The sequence below is a fragment of the Pseudoliparis swirei genome, chromosome 11 (assembly GCF_029220125.1).
Source record: "Pseudoliparis swirei isolate HS2019 ecotype Mariana Trench chromosome 11, NWPU_hadal_v1, whole genome shotgun sequence".
Classification (NCBI taxonomy): domain Eukaryota; kingdom Metazoa; phylum Chordata; class Actinopteri; order Perciformes; family Liparidae; genus Pseudoliparis; species Pseudoliparis swirei.
Window position 1 is genome coordinate 20,607,435 of NC_079398.1, and position 16,684 is coordinate 20,624,118.

The 16,684-nt window shown below is 45.2% G+C and overlaps 1 protein-coding gene across 5 annotated transcripts in view; it reads left to right on the forward strand.

The window, feature by feature from the left end:
• actn1 (actinin, alpha 1) overlaps positions 1 to 16,684 on the forward strand; it is a 55,746-nt gene that overhangs the window by 28,113 nt on the left and 10,949 nt on the right. For 3 of the 5 annotated variants that reach the window (XM_056426043.1, XM_056426046.1, XM_056426045.1), the window contains exons 5-15: positions 749 to 836; positions 4,101 to 4,179; positions 4,647 to 4,728; positions 5,675 to 5,760; positions 12,108 to 12,200; positions 13,047 to 13,277; positions 13,663 to 13,810; positions 13,950 to 14,100; positions 14,891 to 14,999; positions 15,382 to 15,522; positions 16,189 to 16,371. In XM_056426043.1, coding sequence (XP_056282018.1) covers positions 749 to 836; positions 4,101 to 4,179; positions 4,647 to 4,728; positions 5,675 to 5,760; positions 12,108 to 12,200; positions 13,047 to 13,277; positions 13,663 to 13,810; positions 13,950 to 14,100; positions 14,891 to 14,999; positions 15,382 to 15,522; positions 16,189 to 16,371 — 1,391 coding nt within the window. Of the gene's footprint in view, positions 1 to 748; positions 837 to 4,100; positions 4,180 to 4,646; positions 4,729 to 5,674; positions 5,761 to 7,092; positions 7,179 to 12,107; positions 12,201 to 13,046; positions 13,278 to 13,662; positions 13,811 to 13,949; positions 14,101 to 14,890; positions 15,000 to 15,381; positions 15,523 to 16,188; positions 16,372 to 16,684 lie in introns of all 5 variants that reach the window. The other 2 variants (XM_056426044.1, XM_056426047.1) reach the window with 1 other exon arrangement.

Consider the following 16,684-nt stretch of genomic DNA (forward strand, 5'->3'; position numbering starts at 1 on the left):
GTAACGTCCATTTCGGTATGTTGATTTTGATAATTTATTTTACAAACAAACAAAAACGCTGACACTCTTCGCTGATGCTGTGGTAAAAAAACCATTGGCCACCCAGATGCATGCTGGTCCTGTGCCTACCCACCTCTACATACAACCACAGGTGCCCAGTGTTACCCAATCAGTGAACCTACAACTAAATATATTAAACTAAACCACAACTATCATAAGAAACAACTAACATATCAAAACATAACCTACATAAGCAATAAATAATCCATATTACTTTACAATAAAACCTAAATACAAATGTCAAATTAAATAGCTCCAACAAACTCCATAACGACTTATAGACTCAAGGCGCTAATGAAGTGAATTCTAATATGAATGAACCAGAGACGGCTCTGTTCCCATGCAGGCTGACATGTTAACGTTAAGGTCCTCTCCTCGGTTAAAATATATAATGCACTTACAGTGTAATCCTATATAAATGTCAGAAGTGATCAGCGTTGATTTAGTTCAGCTTCAGATTCCACGGCGGCGTTTAAAAATAAAACTTATTCAATTCAACTGTTTTTGGGACATCGCAATAAAAAACCTCTCGCTGGGAACGAGTGAGCGCGAAAACGCCCGAGCAATCGAATGTGGTTCCCATTCGCCTCACCTCCACTTAATCCACCCCTTGACGGGGATTAGAGCGGGTCAAAGTAAAGGAGAGTCTCTTGAACTTCACCGTGATCCCGTCTCCCCCCGGCCGCAGAGACGTCTGCCAAAGAGGGGCTCCTGCTGTGGTGCCAGAGGAAGACGGCGCCCTACAAGAACGTCAACATCCAGAACTTCCACATCAGGTGAGGGACGCAGCATCAGTAACACGAAGAAGACGAGAACGGGCACTCGGTAGAGCGCATACCTTCGCATATCACAAGATTGGGCATTGAATTATGAACATGTTGGCATTAGTTGCATGCCAATTGGATAGAAATTGACCATGCTATGGTAAAAAGAAGAATTTGACCTTTTCATGACCTTGACTTTGACCCGATCGATCCCAAAATCTAATCAAATGGTCCCCGGATAATAACCAATCATGCCACCAAATTTCATGCGATTCGGTTTAATACTTTTTGAGTTATGCGAGTAACACGCATACAAATAAATAAATACACGGCGATCAAAACATAACCTTCCTCATTTTCAATGTGACGGTAAAAAGGTGTTTTACTCCAGAGATGCAGTTCCAGGTAATAAGATGCCGCAGAGTCTCACCTGAAGTCAGGTTCAATTGGTGTGAAGTCTTCTTTCATAAAGAATGATGCTCATTGAGTGAAGTACGGTCCATTTCGGGTAAAATAGACCATAAAGCAGGGTGTGCTTTAGGGCGGGGCTATCCTGTGGTTGACGGGTCGTTACCACGGTGTTGTCGGATCTGGGAGAACTTTAACCCTTTCACAGCGTGTTTTCAGTTCAGGGAAGTTGGGCGTAACCTTTTTGTCATCTCAGCGGCCGGTTGTACTTGGCTCCGCCCTCTCACGTCACTTCCGGTTGCAAAAAAACAAGACGGTGACGGCAAAAAATGGCAAACTCGAGGCTTCAAAACCGTCCTCCGCACGCCAACAGCTGGCGTCACGACGACGACTTCCACTTCTTAGCCACAGTCCGTGGTTATCAGAGGAGTATTTTAACATTTGGATCAACTCCTCACGTCCCCCTTCTGGCTGCTGGACAACACAAGGACACCGTTTGGGAAGTCCTAGTCGTCATGACAATATCCACAGTTTGACTTTCAAACTAAAAAAGATTCTTCTGGTTTCGGTAGGACCTGCATTCTCTAGCATCTCGGTGCAGTTCACCTGTGTTTACACGGCTTGTTTTCGTCTGGCCAAAGAAAACTCTAAAAATAAAATAAATAAAGCCTGCAGAGTTTGAATAAGACCACAATTAAAGGATGTTCTGTCAACACTGCAGGAGTACGTAGTAGCTCTGGAGTCCCCCAGGGACGCTGCTTAAAATTCAGTTCAGATGTTATAATAAATAAATTTTCTGCACACCCGGATTACATAATATCAGAGATGGTCGGCGCCTCAGGCTGACACTGAACAGATGACCGGATGTAACGGGGAATGGACCGGCAGACACGTTCTCATGAACCAGAGCGACGGAGAGGATGATACTCGACCCGTGTGTTCGATATCCAACTGCAGAACGAGCCCGCGGCCTCTCGTGGCGTCCCGGGGTTCTGTGGCCTCCGCGTGGGGAACTTCTGAAGGAAGACCACTGTGATGATCCTCAGATGTGGATGAAAGCCGAGGCACAAAAGAAAGGTGGAGGGGGAGGTTATTTTAGGAGACGGTAAAGGGAGAGAGAGGCCTGACGGAAGAGGAAGGGGCGTCGGATCAGAGGTCCTTTGATGTGGTTTCTCTCTCAGCGGCAGCGTGAGGAGGAGGAGGAGGAGGAGGAGGAGGAGGAGGAGGTACGGCGAGTCTCCTTGTAAAAGCCCCTCTCGCACATTACAGGCACTTAGCATGGCGGGTAACACATAAAACGATCCCATCTCACTAATTTGTTAGCCCGCGATAAGAGAGCGGCGGTAAATCACCCAGAATGCACTGCACCGTGCTGTCACGCTGCTTTTCGGCCGCCCCGTGCCGCTTTCAATCAAACTCAGAGGGCCGGACTAAAAACCTGTGTCCCGGCCAAAGGAACACGTGATCGTCGATCACAGGACGACCGGCGGGATTCGGCTGTCGCAATTTGTCAGCTTTTCACTTTTAGGTTCTTAAAGTGCATTTTTTTTATACCTTCATTTCTGCAGATGGAAAAATATTCGTTTAAATTTTAATAAAAGATTAAATCACTTAATGGGTCGCTTGTGACGATGAACCCAAAAGGATTATCAGCCGACTCTGCAGTTCTTCTCAACTCAGACAAGCTTTTCAGCTTCTTTCAGCTCTTTTTGGGTCGATGGAGCAACACTTCAGTGTTTTTGGGGTTCAGCCTCACCGCTCTCAGCGTGTGATATTTCGGACTCGGCCGATTCGCCGATTAGTCGACTAATCATCCGCTTTGATCTTTGTCGACTTTGTCGTTTTTTTCCCGAAGGATCTTTCTTTAATGACTTTTTTAAAATTACATTTTGTAAAGAAGGGCTTTTGTGTGATTCCTTGTGGGGAAACTGAGTTTCAAAATCATTACGAGTCAAATTTCTTTGGTCGAGGACCGCCTGAGCACAAATGCTCAAAATCCCAGTGAACACGAGAACCTGCCAGCACCGAGCAGACGGCTTTAAACGGGTGTTTCCTTCAGGAGTTGAGAGAAACGGAGCTGAAACAAGAATTACATTCGACGGGATCACGACTCTAAAGGAATGCTCGTGTTTCTTTTTGCTTTATCAGCTTTCTTTTTATCGCTGTCGTGGCCAAAAAAAAGCTTCCTGGCTAAACGCAGCCGATGATAGCTCATGGGAGCTTTCATGTCGGACATTTAAATAATAAAGAAGAAAAGTGAGACCCTTGACCGAGAAAGTTATTCTGGAAAGCAAACCAGAGCCGAAGCTGCGCGTCTGCTCAGTGTACAAAAGTCACCGAGCAGGGATTTATTTGTTCTCTGAACTTGTTCCAGAATTTGTCTAAATATAAGGACTGCTATTAACAATTTGGTCCTTTTGAACGGAATTTAAATTCGGGCCCACTTTCTCGTGGGCGCATGACATCGGATCCTTTTCGATTGACTTTGTTCCAACGCACTTTGTCTTTTATAAGAATGAAATCGGACATAATCTGAAGCTTATAGTTTTATAATTATAACGCTTTTTCAAATGAAACAAATAACGAGTGATGAAAGCGTCTCCTTAAATAACGTCATGCGGGATCTCAAACTTCAGAAGTCGCGGTTTCCACTTTAATTGGAGACTTGGAGCACGCATCCTCCCGGTTTCGGCTGACTGGGGGGGGGGGGGGTTCTGCTGCGATTCAGGAACCCGGGAGGATGTGGGTGGGTGACATGAAGCCGATTAGGGAGTCAATGGTCAAAATAGTCAAATTCCTGTTTAGTTTTCTCCTCTTGTTTTAACCCCATGTTCATGAAATCCTCTCGACTACTTCTCTGTGTTCCAGCTGGAAAGATGGTTTGGGTTTCTGCGCGCTCATCCATCGACACCGCCCGGAGCTCATCGACTACGGAAAACTGCGCAAGGTGAGCGAGAGAACGTGAACCTCTGACGAGTTCACCGCATCCGAGGCGATCAACACGAGTTCGTAGTGATAAAGAGATTAATTTCTCTCGATCAGAGCACACGAAGCACTCGTTGTGCCGCTTGTTCTCCGGCTGTGAAGTCTGTGCCGCTAAATAATAAGACGGCGTCTGGGAGCTGAAGAGACAAACGTCACACGAGAAGTTATTCATGCATTAGTTGAAACGCTCTCTCCATTTGATCAAATAAAAGTTTTAAAAAACGGTGCTAAAAATGAACAAAACTAAAAACATTTATCTTGTTTATGGTAAATTATGAATATAACCCAGGAAAGAAAAATACTTTATCATCTATGTTTTTTAAATTGTGCTCTTTTGGACGCTTTTATCGAGAGCTACCACAAAATCGGGCTCTGACTTCCGATTATTTTCATTGCGATTGAATCCATCGATGCGTCTGCCGTTGCCAGGACGACCCCATGACCAACCTGAACACGGCCTTCGACGTGGCGGAGAAGTACCTGGACATCCCCAAGATGCTGGACGCAGAAGGTGAGGAGAATAAGGAAATGATGATGATGATGATTAAGAGGGGGACAAACTTTTTTCCTGGTGTTCAAAGGCCAAAATATTTCCCTCTCAGGAATCTGAAAGTGACGTAGGCGCCGTCTGCACCACCCACTGTTTTAACCCTCCTGTTGCCTTAGGGTCAATTTGACCCCATTCAATGTTTAACCCTCCTGTTACCTTTATATTTCCTGACATATTTTACCCTCGGGGTCAATTTGACCCCAGCAATTAAAACCTCCAGAAAATTATTAGAATTAATATTGTTTCCCAAGTTTAAGTGTGAGGTACTTTATGTTTGTTTGTTGACTACCTAAATAGCTCTTTAAATATATAAAAAAGTTGATATTTCTTATATGTTTGACACAGTGAAAAACAGCCTGGGGTCAAATTGACCCCAAAGAACACCGACGTTAAACATTGAATGGGGTCAAATTGACCCTAAAGGTAACAGGAGGGTTAATAACGTCCCCGAAAAATACAATCCGACAACGATCAACGCGGTTTGCAGAGGCGTGAGAAGCTCCAACTTCTCTCTCCACATTCCTTCACGAGGATACTGCCGACTTCAGAAGTTAAATCTCTTATTTGAATACATTTTTGCGGCCAGTTATTGAATTCTAGACACCGACGTTACTGAGAGAATGTATTTTGGCCTCGACGCTCACGCAGCTGTGCACACAGGAGGAGACACACTCCTGCCTACTGGATGTAACGTTGTCTCCAGGCTCCACACACACACACACACACACACACACACATACACACATCGTAAGACGCCGTCATGGACCTCCAGCTGCGGCGTCTGCTCACTCCTTGCCGGCGACGCCCACAATGTGTGAAGAGCCGAACCGCAGCTCTTCCTCCTGTTCCTCCTGCTCCGCCCCCCCCCCCCCCCTCTCCTCCCTGACCTCCCCTCTTCCCCCCGCAGACATCGTGGGCACTGCCCGTCCGGACGAGAAGGCCATCATGACCTACGTGTCTAGCTTCTACCACGCCTTCTCAGGGGCCCAGAAGGTATCCCGGATGCGGCGTCTCCTTCCCTCTTCTTCTCTCCTCACCTCCTTTCTCCTAACGGTGGCCTTATCTCTCTCTGCAGTGCACAGCGCCCCCCTCCGCCCCCCCTTTCAGAGGGGGGGTCACTCTCCTTCACTTTCCGCATGGCTCACGCCACCAAAATGCATGATGGGAAGACCACTCTGTTCCCCAGAGGCCACCGGCGTCTCCAGTCTACCTCGCTCGGTTTACGGCGCCGCAGGTTCGGCAAATTGGCCCCCAATTAGGGTTTTCTGGTTCCGCTCCGCAGGAGGCGAGCGGGTGAGGGGAGGCGTGGCCAGTCGGTCCGATTAAAACGATGACGATTGCCTGTGATGGAAAGCCACGGTTTGCTGCCGGAGAGGAACAAATTAGCCCGAAGTGTCGCATTGATGGGCGGAACCGTTTAGCAGGGCGGTTATGTTCAGAGTGACGGCTTCGACAGAGGGGTGGAGGGATGGAGGAGATGAAAACGGACACTTTAAAAGTGAGCGGCGAGCGGTTTCCCGTCGTGTCTGACTTCTCTCTGTTGGATAACGAAGGATCGTCTGTTGGTTTTTGACAGCAACCTCGGGGCACAACGGGAACTCTGAGGTTGTGCTGCACCTACTCTCAGACAGTCGGGGGAGGGAGGAGGAGGGAGGAGGGAGGAGGGAGGAGGGAGGAGGGAGGAGGAAGAGGAGGAGGGAGGAGGGAGGAGGAGGGAGGGGGAGGAGCGCAAATCCGAAGTTACATAAGAGCCCGGTTCATTGGAGAGGCCTGGCAGGCAAGAAGAGCGTTTCAACACAGCTGTGTTTAAGCAATAACATTCAAAAAAATGTCGAGGAGAGGCGGAGTCTGCCTCTCTGAGAGCAGGGAGACCATAGCTGGGCTGCTTCGATAATTAAAACTAGTCGCAAAAGAAAAATACATATCATTCAACGGCTGAGAAAGTTGACGTCACAGAACACTTTCTCTCGGCGCTCTGTTGGCCTGACTTCACTCTCCATATTTGACCGTCATCGGCAGATATTTGATCCCATATCTCTGGAGGATCTGCGAGAGGCACTTGCCTTTTAATTATTTTTAAATTGATTTAAACTGCATATTGAGCTTCCCAGCTACTTTACTTTCACTTCCCACATCACAAACCAAGTTGAAGAAAACCTCCGAGGTGGATTGGAGATGTCTGGAGCCTGTTGCCTCCTCTGGTGATTGCGCCCCCTGCTGGCCTTTTTTGTTGTTTGTCTCTTGCACTCTTTTACTCTTGTGCATTTTTTCCTCTCTTCTCTGTCCTCTCCCTCCCCTTCCTTCCTCCCTCTGTTCCCTGGGCAGATATCATTAGCACCTTGAGGCCAGATGAGAAGGCCGTCATGACTTATGTGTCGTGTTACTACCACGCCTTCTCAGGCAAGCAGAAGGTGAGAAATGAAAAGGAAAAGTCGTCTTACAAACTATAACCAGAGGCCCGGCGGAGAATTAACACACTTTTAAATGTTTTTTACCAATAATGACTATTCGCTATGACAATATATATTTTAAAGAAGTTGAAAGATGTCTTTTGCGTGTAATTAATTGTTCTCATTTATCATCAATTCTAGATACGCAATACAATATATGAAATATGTTGAGGGCTTGGTTTTTAAAGCTGATGTCAGCGATATTTTTTTCATTTTAAAACTGCAGGTGATGACAATAAACTTTTTGGCACAATTGCTCGAACTCTTCCGTCTCCTTTTCGTGCTCTGGATGGCATTGAAAAACAACCAATCAGAGCCGGGGAGTCTGGAGCTCCAGCAGGAGGCGGAGGAACACGACGGTTCCACAGATGTTCCGTCTCGCATACGACGGCCGTCGTCGAGTCGTAGTTTGAGCAATTGTGATGAAAAGTTGTTTTTGTGAAGTTTACGGATCAGATGTGAAATGTGCACATTACACATAGCGGCTGATCACCTGACCGCTCCCCTCGGCTCCACGTTTCGTGTCCCAGTGTCGTCCAGATCGTTGGTTCAGCTCTACAGTTCCACTCTTTACGAGAACGGTTCATTCTCACGTTGTGGTTTCTAGCTTCAGTGCAAAGCTGCTTTTCAGCAACAACAAAACATTTTAAAAAGTCAGATAAACCTACTCGGCTCGAAACAGCAGCCGGTCAGAGCCGAGCTGATCGACATCGCGGAGCTTTTAGCAGCGACGGTTTATTGTCTGGGTTGTTGTTGGAGAACAAAACGGAGCCATAACGGAATATGGGACTCATAATTATCAGCTGCACACTAACTGCTGGATATGAGAATGAGCAACGATGGTATATTCATCCTTTAAAATAAATTCAGCAACCCAAGCACACTTGTGTTTGCATGAGTGACTTCTCGGCTGTAGCTCAGTGAGGTAAGGGGGTCGTCCTGCAACCCCAAGGTTGTGGGTTCGATCCCCGCTCTCCCCATTAGTTGCAAGTCGAAGTGCCCATGAGCAAGGCACTGAACCCCCAGTTGCTCCCCGGGCGCATCACTGCAGCCCACTGCTCCTTAATGACTACGGATGGGTTAAATGCAGAGAACACATTCCGTTGCCTGTGTACCTGTACTCTGTGCAATGACGATAGATTCAATCCAATCACATTATGTGTGTGAGTTGCTATGATGTCATCATCATTTTTTTAATAAATATAGTGGGCAGGAAACCAACCGCTCCTTACCCGCCTTGTCCAGCAGCCAGTTCTGCTCAGCCAGCATGAAGTTCTTCCACCCTCAGTGGGGTAAATGATGCTGAAGAGGAGCCAAATCCTGCAAGAATAATAGTCTTAACACACACACACACACACACATACACACACAGGATATATCCGCTGAGCCGCCTGCACTTAAAGTCTTTATGAGGATCCACTTCTTAATGGAGCTGTTGAACCTCCCGAGGAGCAGGAGTCCGGAAACCACTGCAGGCGTTTCACAGCCGGCCCGGTGTGCAGAGAGACGCCTCCTCTTGCGCAACACCTCCGAGTCTGAACCTCCGGGGCCAACCCCCCCCCCCCCCCCAAACGCCTCCATCCACTCTCACATGAAAGTCTGGGTCAGTGTGTGCCTCTCTTGTATTATCTGTACAGTTGATTTGAGTCATTAAGACTGTTTTTAACATCTGTATAAAATAAACCCAATATTTGTGACGATATTATACAAATGTTTGACCCGTTTTCTAAAGCTTAACTCGGTTCCCTAATTTAAAAAAAAGAAGAATCTCCTTCTTTGTTATGTACGAAAAACATCACCAACAATATTCAAATTGACGGAAGACGATGTGAAGATAGTTGCATCGGGGTTTTAACGTTCCAGCGAGGTCGTTGATCTCTGGTAATATTTATATTCTACGCTTACAAACACATTCCACACGTGTGTTTTTAACGCTGATTCATTTAAGATTAGATTGCTTGATTTCTTTAGGGGAACTAATACTCGGGAATTTTCATAAAATTAAGCGGTTTATAGTTTTCCAACAGGCAGTAGATGGTTTGAACCGAAAATCAAATTGAAAAAGGCTATAATCCATATTTATACTCTATTTTATATTCATAAGAAGTGATGTAAGAACAAACAACCAAATGGAAACGTTGAAACACAATGAACTGACTCACTTCATTGTAACTTATTCAAGTGTTTTAGTTGCACTGCATTACAAGTAACCTTGAAGCTGCTTTAAAATGGGACTTGATGCCCATGTTGTCTTCACAGTTATGTTTACAAATACAATAGAAGAGAGTTCACTTCAGAACTCGTGATTTCAGGCTTTTAATTGAACTTTTTTAACTTCTGTGTCGACGACACAGATGTAGGCAGGAGATGTGTCACTCCTGTTGTCCATCTTAGTTCGGAGTCAAAACTCAAAAAAGGAGTAATATATCTCTTGTAATGTAAAAGAAAAGAGAGAATGTGAGAGAGAAGTGACTAAACATATGGATAATACACAAGAGAGTCGGACTAGAGCTGTATACAGCCGTGATATGTGTATATATATATATGTGTGTATATATAATAATATATGTGTTTATAATTTATATATATATATGTGTATATATGTATGTGTTTATATATATATATGTGTTTATCTATATATACACATATATATATATACACTACTGTTCAAAAGTTTGGGGTCATCCAGACAATTTCGTGTCTTCCATGAAAACTCACTTTTATTTATCAAATGAATTTAAAATTGAATAGAAAATATAGTCAAGACATTGACAAGGTTAGAAATAATGATTAATATTTGAAGTATTAATTTTGTTCTTCAAGCTCAAAGGAAGGCCAGTTGTATAGCTTATATCACCAGCATAACTGTTTTCAGCTGTGCTAACATAATTGCACAAGGGTTTTCTAATCAGACATTAGTCTTCTAAGGCGATTAGCAAACACAATGTACCATTAGAACACTGGAGTGATAGTTGATGGAAATGGGCCTCTATACACCTCTGGAGGTATTTCATTAGAAACCAGACGTTTCCACCTAGAATAGTCATTTACCACATTAACAATGTATAGAGTGTATTTTTGATTCATGTTATCTTTATTGAAAAAACAGTGCTTTTCTTTGAAAAATAAAGACATTTCTAAGTGACCCCAAACTTTTGAACGGTAGTATATATATATAATAAATATATTTTAACCTTAACTAGTCCCTCCACCGCCCCCTCTCCTCCACCGCCGTCGTCAGGACAACGTCATCCGGTCGTGGCTGTCAGGAGGGAGGACCAGCGTGCCAACATGTGCTCACAGAAGCACGACCTGCACATCCCGGCTCTCCTTTTAAGGCCACTCGGACCCCCGCGGCATGTCTCCCTCTGAGCCAAGACCCCCCCCCCCCCCCCGTGATTTTTTAACAAGGCAGGCTTTGAAGCCCGTCTATGCGCTGGGAGAAGTGGGAGGGAGACAGGAGTCCGTACGCTCGACAAGGACAGGGCCCCGAGGTTGTGCCGCTTTTTAAAAAAAAGTTATTAATCTCCTTGTCTTTTTTTTATGAGGTTAATTGATAATTTGATTCATGACGGTCGATCATGAATTTATGTTGCAGGAAAGTTTTCCAAAGAGCTCAAATCCGCCGCGTGTCCTCCAGACTTTTCTCTCTCTATTATTCATCTTGGAACCGAGATGGAAACTCGCCAACTCGAAAAAAAGCTCCCGCGTTGCCCGTCCAGTGATGAAGAGCGACGGGCCGATGTTCAGGTGTCATGGACTAGTCCGTAAAAATAACATCCCTGAATTAAATGTTCTGCAGCAGCAAAATGTACCAAAAGTAAAAGTCCTGTTACTGATATATCATGATATAAGTCATAATTAGATTATTGATTCTGATGGATAATTGTGTAAATAGCATTTTGTGGTTAGTTAGTGTTAAGCTTTATCATTTTGCTTCTTTGAGCCAAACAATGACCCGTACAGTGGGAACGGAAAGTATTCAGACTCCTTTAGATTGTTCACTCTTTGTTTCATTGCAGACATTTGCTAAAATCCAAAAAAAGTTCATTTTATTTCACACACTCAGCACAGAAAAAAACAGAAATGTAGAAATGTTTGCAAATTTATTAAAAAAGAAAACTTACTTTCCGTACCCACTGTAAAGTGAAGTTTAGAGGTGAAAAAACTTGTCTGCTTCTGAAACCAGCCCAAACCAGACACTAATGTATATATTTTATCCAAAAAGCTTGGGAGCCTGTCGTGAATAGTTCGTAATCCCACTCTGACAACAAGGAACGAGACTAAAGTCTGTTTCCGTATTGTCACGTTGTTATTCGAGCGTCTTACACGGACGACGAGGGTTAGTTCTTTAATCCAGACGCCGATGGGACGCCGTTCTCGCTCTTCATTCTGTGACCTGCTCCTCCTCCTCTGGTCAAGGGTGCTTCGTTTCATGCCTTTTCTTTTCTCATACGTCAGGTCAGGACACTCTGGTGACATCCAGGTGGGCAACAATGCCATAGTTTAGGAAACCAGTCCACGATTCATTCAGTCAAAGGTCACACAGTCCAAAGGGAAGTTAATGACATCATCAAACGTAATCTCCTTTACAATCTGTTATATTTTATTTGATCCTCTTATGTTTTATATATAAGATATCCGAAAAGTAAATGCAGCCAGTCATATAAAACTAAAAAACTGGGACATTTTCATTTAAAATGTCGTGAATTAGAAGTATAAAGGAGAATATGATGGACATACTGGTGTACAGGACACATAGAGTACCTCACAATGGTATTAAAGTCCAGCGCTTTCTATTCCATCTCTGGATGAATCACTTTTAACTTCAGAGAACAAAAAGGTTCCTCCCCTCAGCTCTGCGTCTCCCTCATCTTCCTCATCTTCCAGGCAGAGACAGCGGCCAACAGGATCTGCAAGGTGCTGGCTGTGAACCAGGAGAATGAGCAGCTGATGGAGGACTATGAGAAGCTGGCCAGTGATGTGAGCACCCCCCCCACCCAATTGTTCCTTTACTTGTGTACTTGTCCTGCATCTCCTCTGCCCTTCTTTCTCCCCCGTTCTCCCTCACCTCCCAGCCCCCTGGTCAGGGTCAAGGGTCAGGGTCAAGGTCACGACTGAGAACAGGGTCCATGGAGATGGAAAGGCAGCCAGGGAAACACACAGTTGGTTTGAGGCTGAAGCGGAGAAGAGAAATCCTGCTCCCACATTTTCACAAGACTGTTTTTGCCCGTTTGATCTCACAGACTTCACAGAAAGCGTTCCTTTTTTTCGAATGATTTAGTATATTTTTACCATAATTTAAGAGATTTATGAAGCAAACATAGTCAAATAGTTTGTCTTCTGTGATTAGAAATGGAATATTTGAGGTTTTTAACTTTTGATTAGACAAAACAAGACCGTCTAACAGAACCGGTTTTAAGACTTAAGTTCTCGAATTTGTTTTACATTTTATTGACCAAACGATCACTGAATTGAGAAAATAACCTTTAATCGTATTGGTTATGAAAACATATTTAAAATGGGATAAAACGTGCAAAAACACTGGTCCGGTCCTTTTTCATTCAGATATAAAATGTTCTTAGTTACATTTGGTTGCGAGAAATGAAAAACAAACCAATTAGCGAAGCGCTCGTCTCAACCTGTGTTCTTTCTCCCCTCGTTTCACACACAAATTACATCCACTACGCATCATATGTTCCTTTTTTTTCTGCACTGTTCTCCTTCGCATCTCCATCTTCTTTCCCCGGAATGTCACTTGTTTCTTCTCCATCCTATTTCTCTTCGTCTCACCCTTTCGACACACCCACACACACACCCACACCACAGCTGTTGGAGTGGATCCGTCGCACCATCCCCTGGCTGGAGAACCGCATGCCCGAGAACACCATGCAGGCCATGCAGCAGAAGCTGGAGGACTTCCGAGATTACCGCCGCCTCCACAAGCCGCCCAAGGTGCAGGAGAAGTGCCAGCTGGAGATCAACTTCAACACCCTGCAGACCAAGCTGAGGCTCAGCAACAGGCCCGCCTTCATGCCCTCGGAGGGCAAGATGGTCTCGGTAGGTCGCGGGAAAACAAACGCGTGACTTTGAGATACTCGACTTGCATGAATCATGGAGGCACGTGACACCAGAGGACATTTTGATCCCATTTTTAAACCCGTATCTCGCTTGGTTGCTTTAAAATGTCCGTCTACAGCGCAGCCCGAATTCTAACCTTGAGTATCACAACCTTTTATAGATGAATCTGGTGTAGGTGTGGCCTCGGAAACTCTTTCAATTACTTTACGCATACGCTGCAGTTCTATTTCGCTAAGCTTAACTTTAGTGATCGCATTACGTATTAATACACAGCATAAACACGAAAAAGTGAGAGAATCAACAGGAAGTTTATTTTTTCGGGCGTTTCCGCTCATGCGCTTTGTTTCTCCCTCGCCTCGTGCAGGACATTAACAACGGGTGGGGGAATCTAGAGGGAGCAGAGAAAGGCTACGAAGAGTGGCTCCTCAACGAGATCCGCAGGCTGGAGAGACTCGACCACCTGGCGGAGAAATTCCGTCAGAAAGCGGCCATCCATGAAGCCTGGACTGAAGGTACTGAGAGGAGAACTGTGAGGATCCAGCTCCTGTGTGTGTGTGTGTGTGTTCGCCTCGCAGCCTTTGTGTAATCGTGAAAGGCAAATGTTGTTGTCATGGGATGAGAACGAGTTTAATCTCCCCTCCCCCCGTGCAGGAAAGGAGGAAATGCTGCAGAAGCACGACTTTGAGACGGCCTCTCTGTCGGAGATCAAGGCCCTGCTGAAGAAGCACGAGGCCTTCGAGAGCGACCTGGCGGCCCATCAGGACCGAGTGGAGCAGATCGCCGCCATCGCTCAGGAGTTGAAGTAAGACGCGACGAACGGGAGCCCGGGGCGCCTCGAGGGCTGCTGATGAACACGAGATGAAGTGGAGCGGGTCGGGTTCCGGTCCTCCGTCGTCGATCGCTTGCGGTTTGTCGCGATCTCGGATCGTTCTCAGTCATTCGTTTTCTTCAGAGTTCCTCGTGAACCTCAGAAGTCACAAAGAAAGACGCAGCCGCATCGTGAAGGCCTCCGAGTGCGTCTAAGAAAGACGACGGCGGGAAACCACCGGAGCTCACGGAGACCACGTCAATGGAAACTGCGGCGGTCATGTCACGACGCTATTATAGTGGATCCAAAAGCACGACTCAGACAGGAGTAACAAAGATTACTGTCTTTGGTTGGAAACAGGCTGGGTCAAAACCGGGAGATCAGTCGAAGAAGCAAACAAGTCCAAAAAGGGGCGGGGCCGAGAATCAGAGGTCAGGGCAGGCAGGTCAGGAATATACTCTAATAACACTGGAGAACTTGGCACGAAAACACAAGACAATCTGACAGAGGACAAGTGGAAGTGAGGGAGCTAAATAGTGAGGGACTAATGAGGGGATGGGCTGCAGGTGAGAAGGGCGTGAGGACCAGGTGAAGGGAATGAGGGACTAACGAGGTGATCAGAGGCCGGGGTGGGGCGGGGAGTTGGACTGACGAGATGGTGTGACAGGATGAAAACAACTATGACAAAAAGGAAGGCGTGGAGCTAAACTGTTACAGATCCTGATGATCCTGATGATGATGATGATGATGAATCTTTTGTGTCCCCCGTCTGTCTGTGCTCCAGTGAGCTGGACTACTACGACTCCCCCAGTGTGAACGCTCGCTGCCAGCGGATTTGCGACCAGTGGGATGCACTGGGAGCTCTGACCCAGAAACGCAGCGAGGCTCTGCAGGTGAGACCAGTTTAGAAGGAATTAAAGATAAACGAGCTCCTGAGTTTCTAAAATCTGTTTTAAGTTGCTTCTCGATGCTTGTTGGAGCAGAAACCGTAACGCATTTACAGATGAAAGTGTTCCCCCTCACGGTGAGAGGCTGCGAGGAGATTTGATTTTCAGGGTTTGCCTTTTTTGCCTTGAAAATTGGAGATTTTAGTTCTTTTTTGGGGGGGGGGAATGCAGTGTGACGCTAAAGCCATCTATTTATGGCCCCGGCTCTCTGGAAGATCACGAATAAAAAGGGATTTCACCAAACAACCCTTTTAAGGTCCTTTTTTAATATTTATTTGTCTAAAGCCTGTGGATTTATGTGGTCAGCTGGTGTTTTTTCGCTCAACAGAGAACCGAGAAGCTTCTGGAAACCATCGACCAGCTGTACCTTGAGTTTGCCAAAAGAGCGGCTCCCTTCAACAACTGGATGGAGGGCGCCATGGAGGACCTGCAGGACACCTTCATCGTCCACACCATCGAGGAAATCCAGGTGAGAGCAGGAAGGACTCTATTTATATCGCTGTATCCCTCTTTGGCCAGCTGTAAGAGTGATGTCATCTTTGAATTCAACAATAAATTGAATACATGTAATTCCCAAAATGTTAAACTTTGCCTTTAGTCCAATGCAAATCTGGGAAACATGGGAAACATGGTGATAACTAACTTGTATTTAGTTGTTACATACATGTACTAGTCTCATCACAAGGGGAAGTACTGTAGCTTTACAGGATTAAATACAGTAAATGTAGACTATTGTTACAAATGTGTAAACGCATCATTTATACGTCGTGAAACAATAAAGAAAATGTTCATTAAATGTTTGAATAGCATCAAATAATACGTGAGCTTTGACTTCTCTTTTTCAAAATTTTCTGAAAATAGCTCTAAATAATAAACTATGAATGTATAGTGTGTGGTGTATGTAGTTATGCAGAGATGTTACCACGATGGGGAACCAGACCGGTGTCCTTGTGATTGTTAAATAAACCAATGAGTCCATACAGATGTTACAACAAGACCAAAAACTAGCCTCCCCGATCCCTCGTGTTCTCGTTAATGTTTTCAATAAGTACGTCTACGTTTTAACTTTTTCACTTTTATTGTTGTTTTTCGTGGTTTCGTTTTTGATTTCCGGTGTTTGTGCGTTGCACCTCAGGGGTTAAGCTCCGCCCACGAGCAGTTCAAGGCCACGCTGCCGGACGCCGACAAAGAGCGCCAGGCCATTCTGGGCATCCACAATGAGATCGCCAAGATTGTGCAAACGTATCACGTGAATATGGCCGGCACCAACCCCTACACCACCATCAACCCGCAGGAGGTGAACGCCAAATGGGACAAGGTAATTCACATCGGTCACGAGCAAGAAAATACTTCAACCATGTTTTTAATCTTCATTTATCCCAAGGGAGAACTTTTTTAGGAGGCGGCTTAAAGAGACAGGCGCTCAACACAGTGTTTTAGAAAGGGGTGAATACAGGTATATTAGATAGACAGTATGATAACAAATAATGTGTTTTTTGAATATCAAAACATATCTAAACATGTTCTAGTAGAAACCCTAAATAGTGGATATGTCCCTTTTAATGTTTGTCAGAAAAGAATTTTATATTTTTCACCCATCTGTTGTTGTAGGAAGCCGTCTCTGTCTGCAC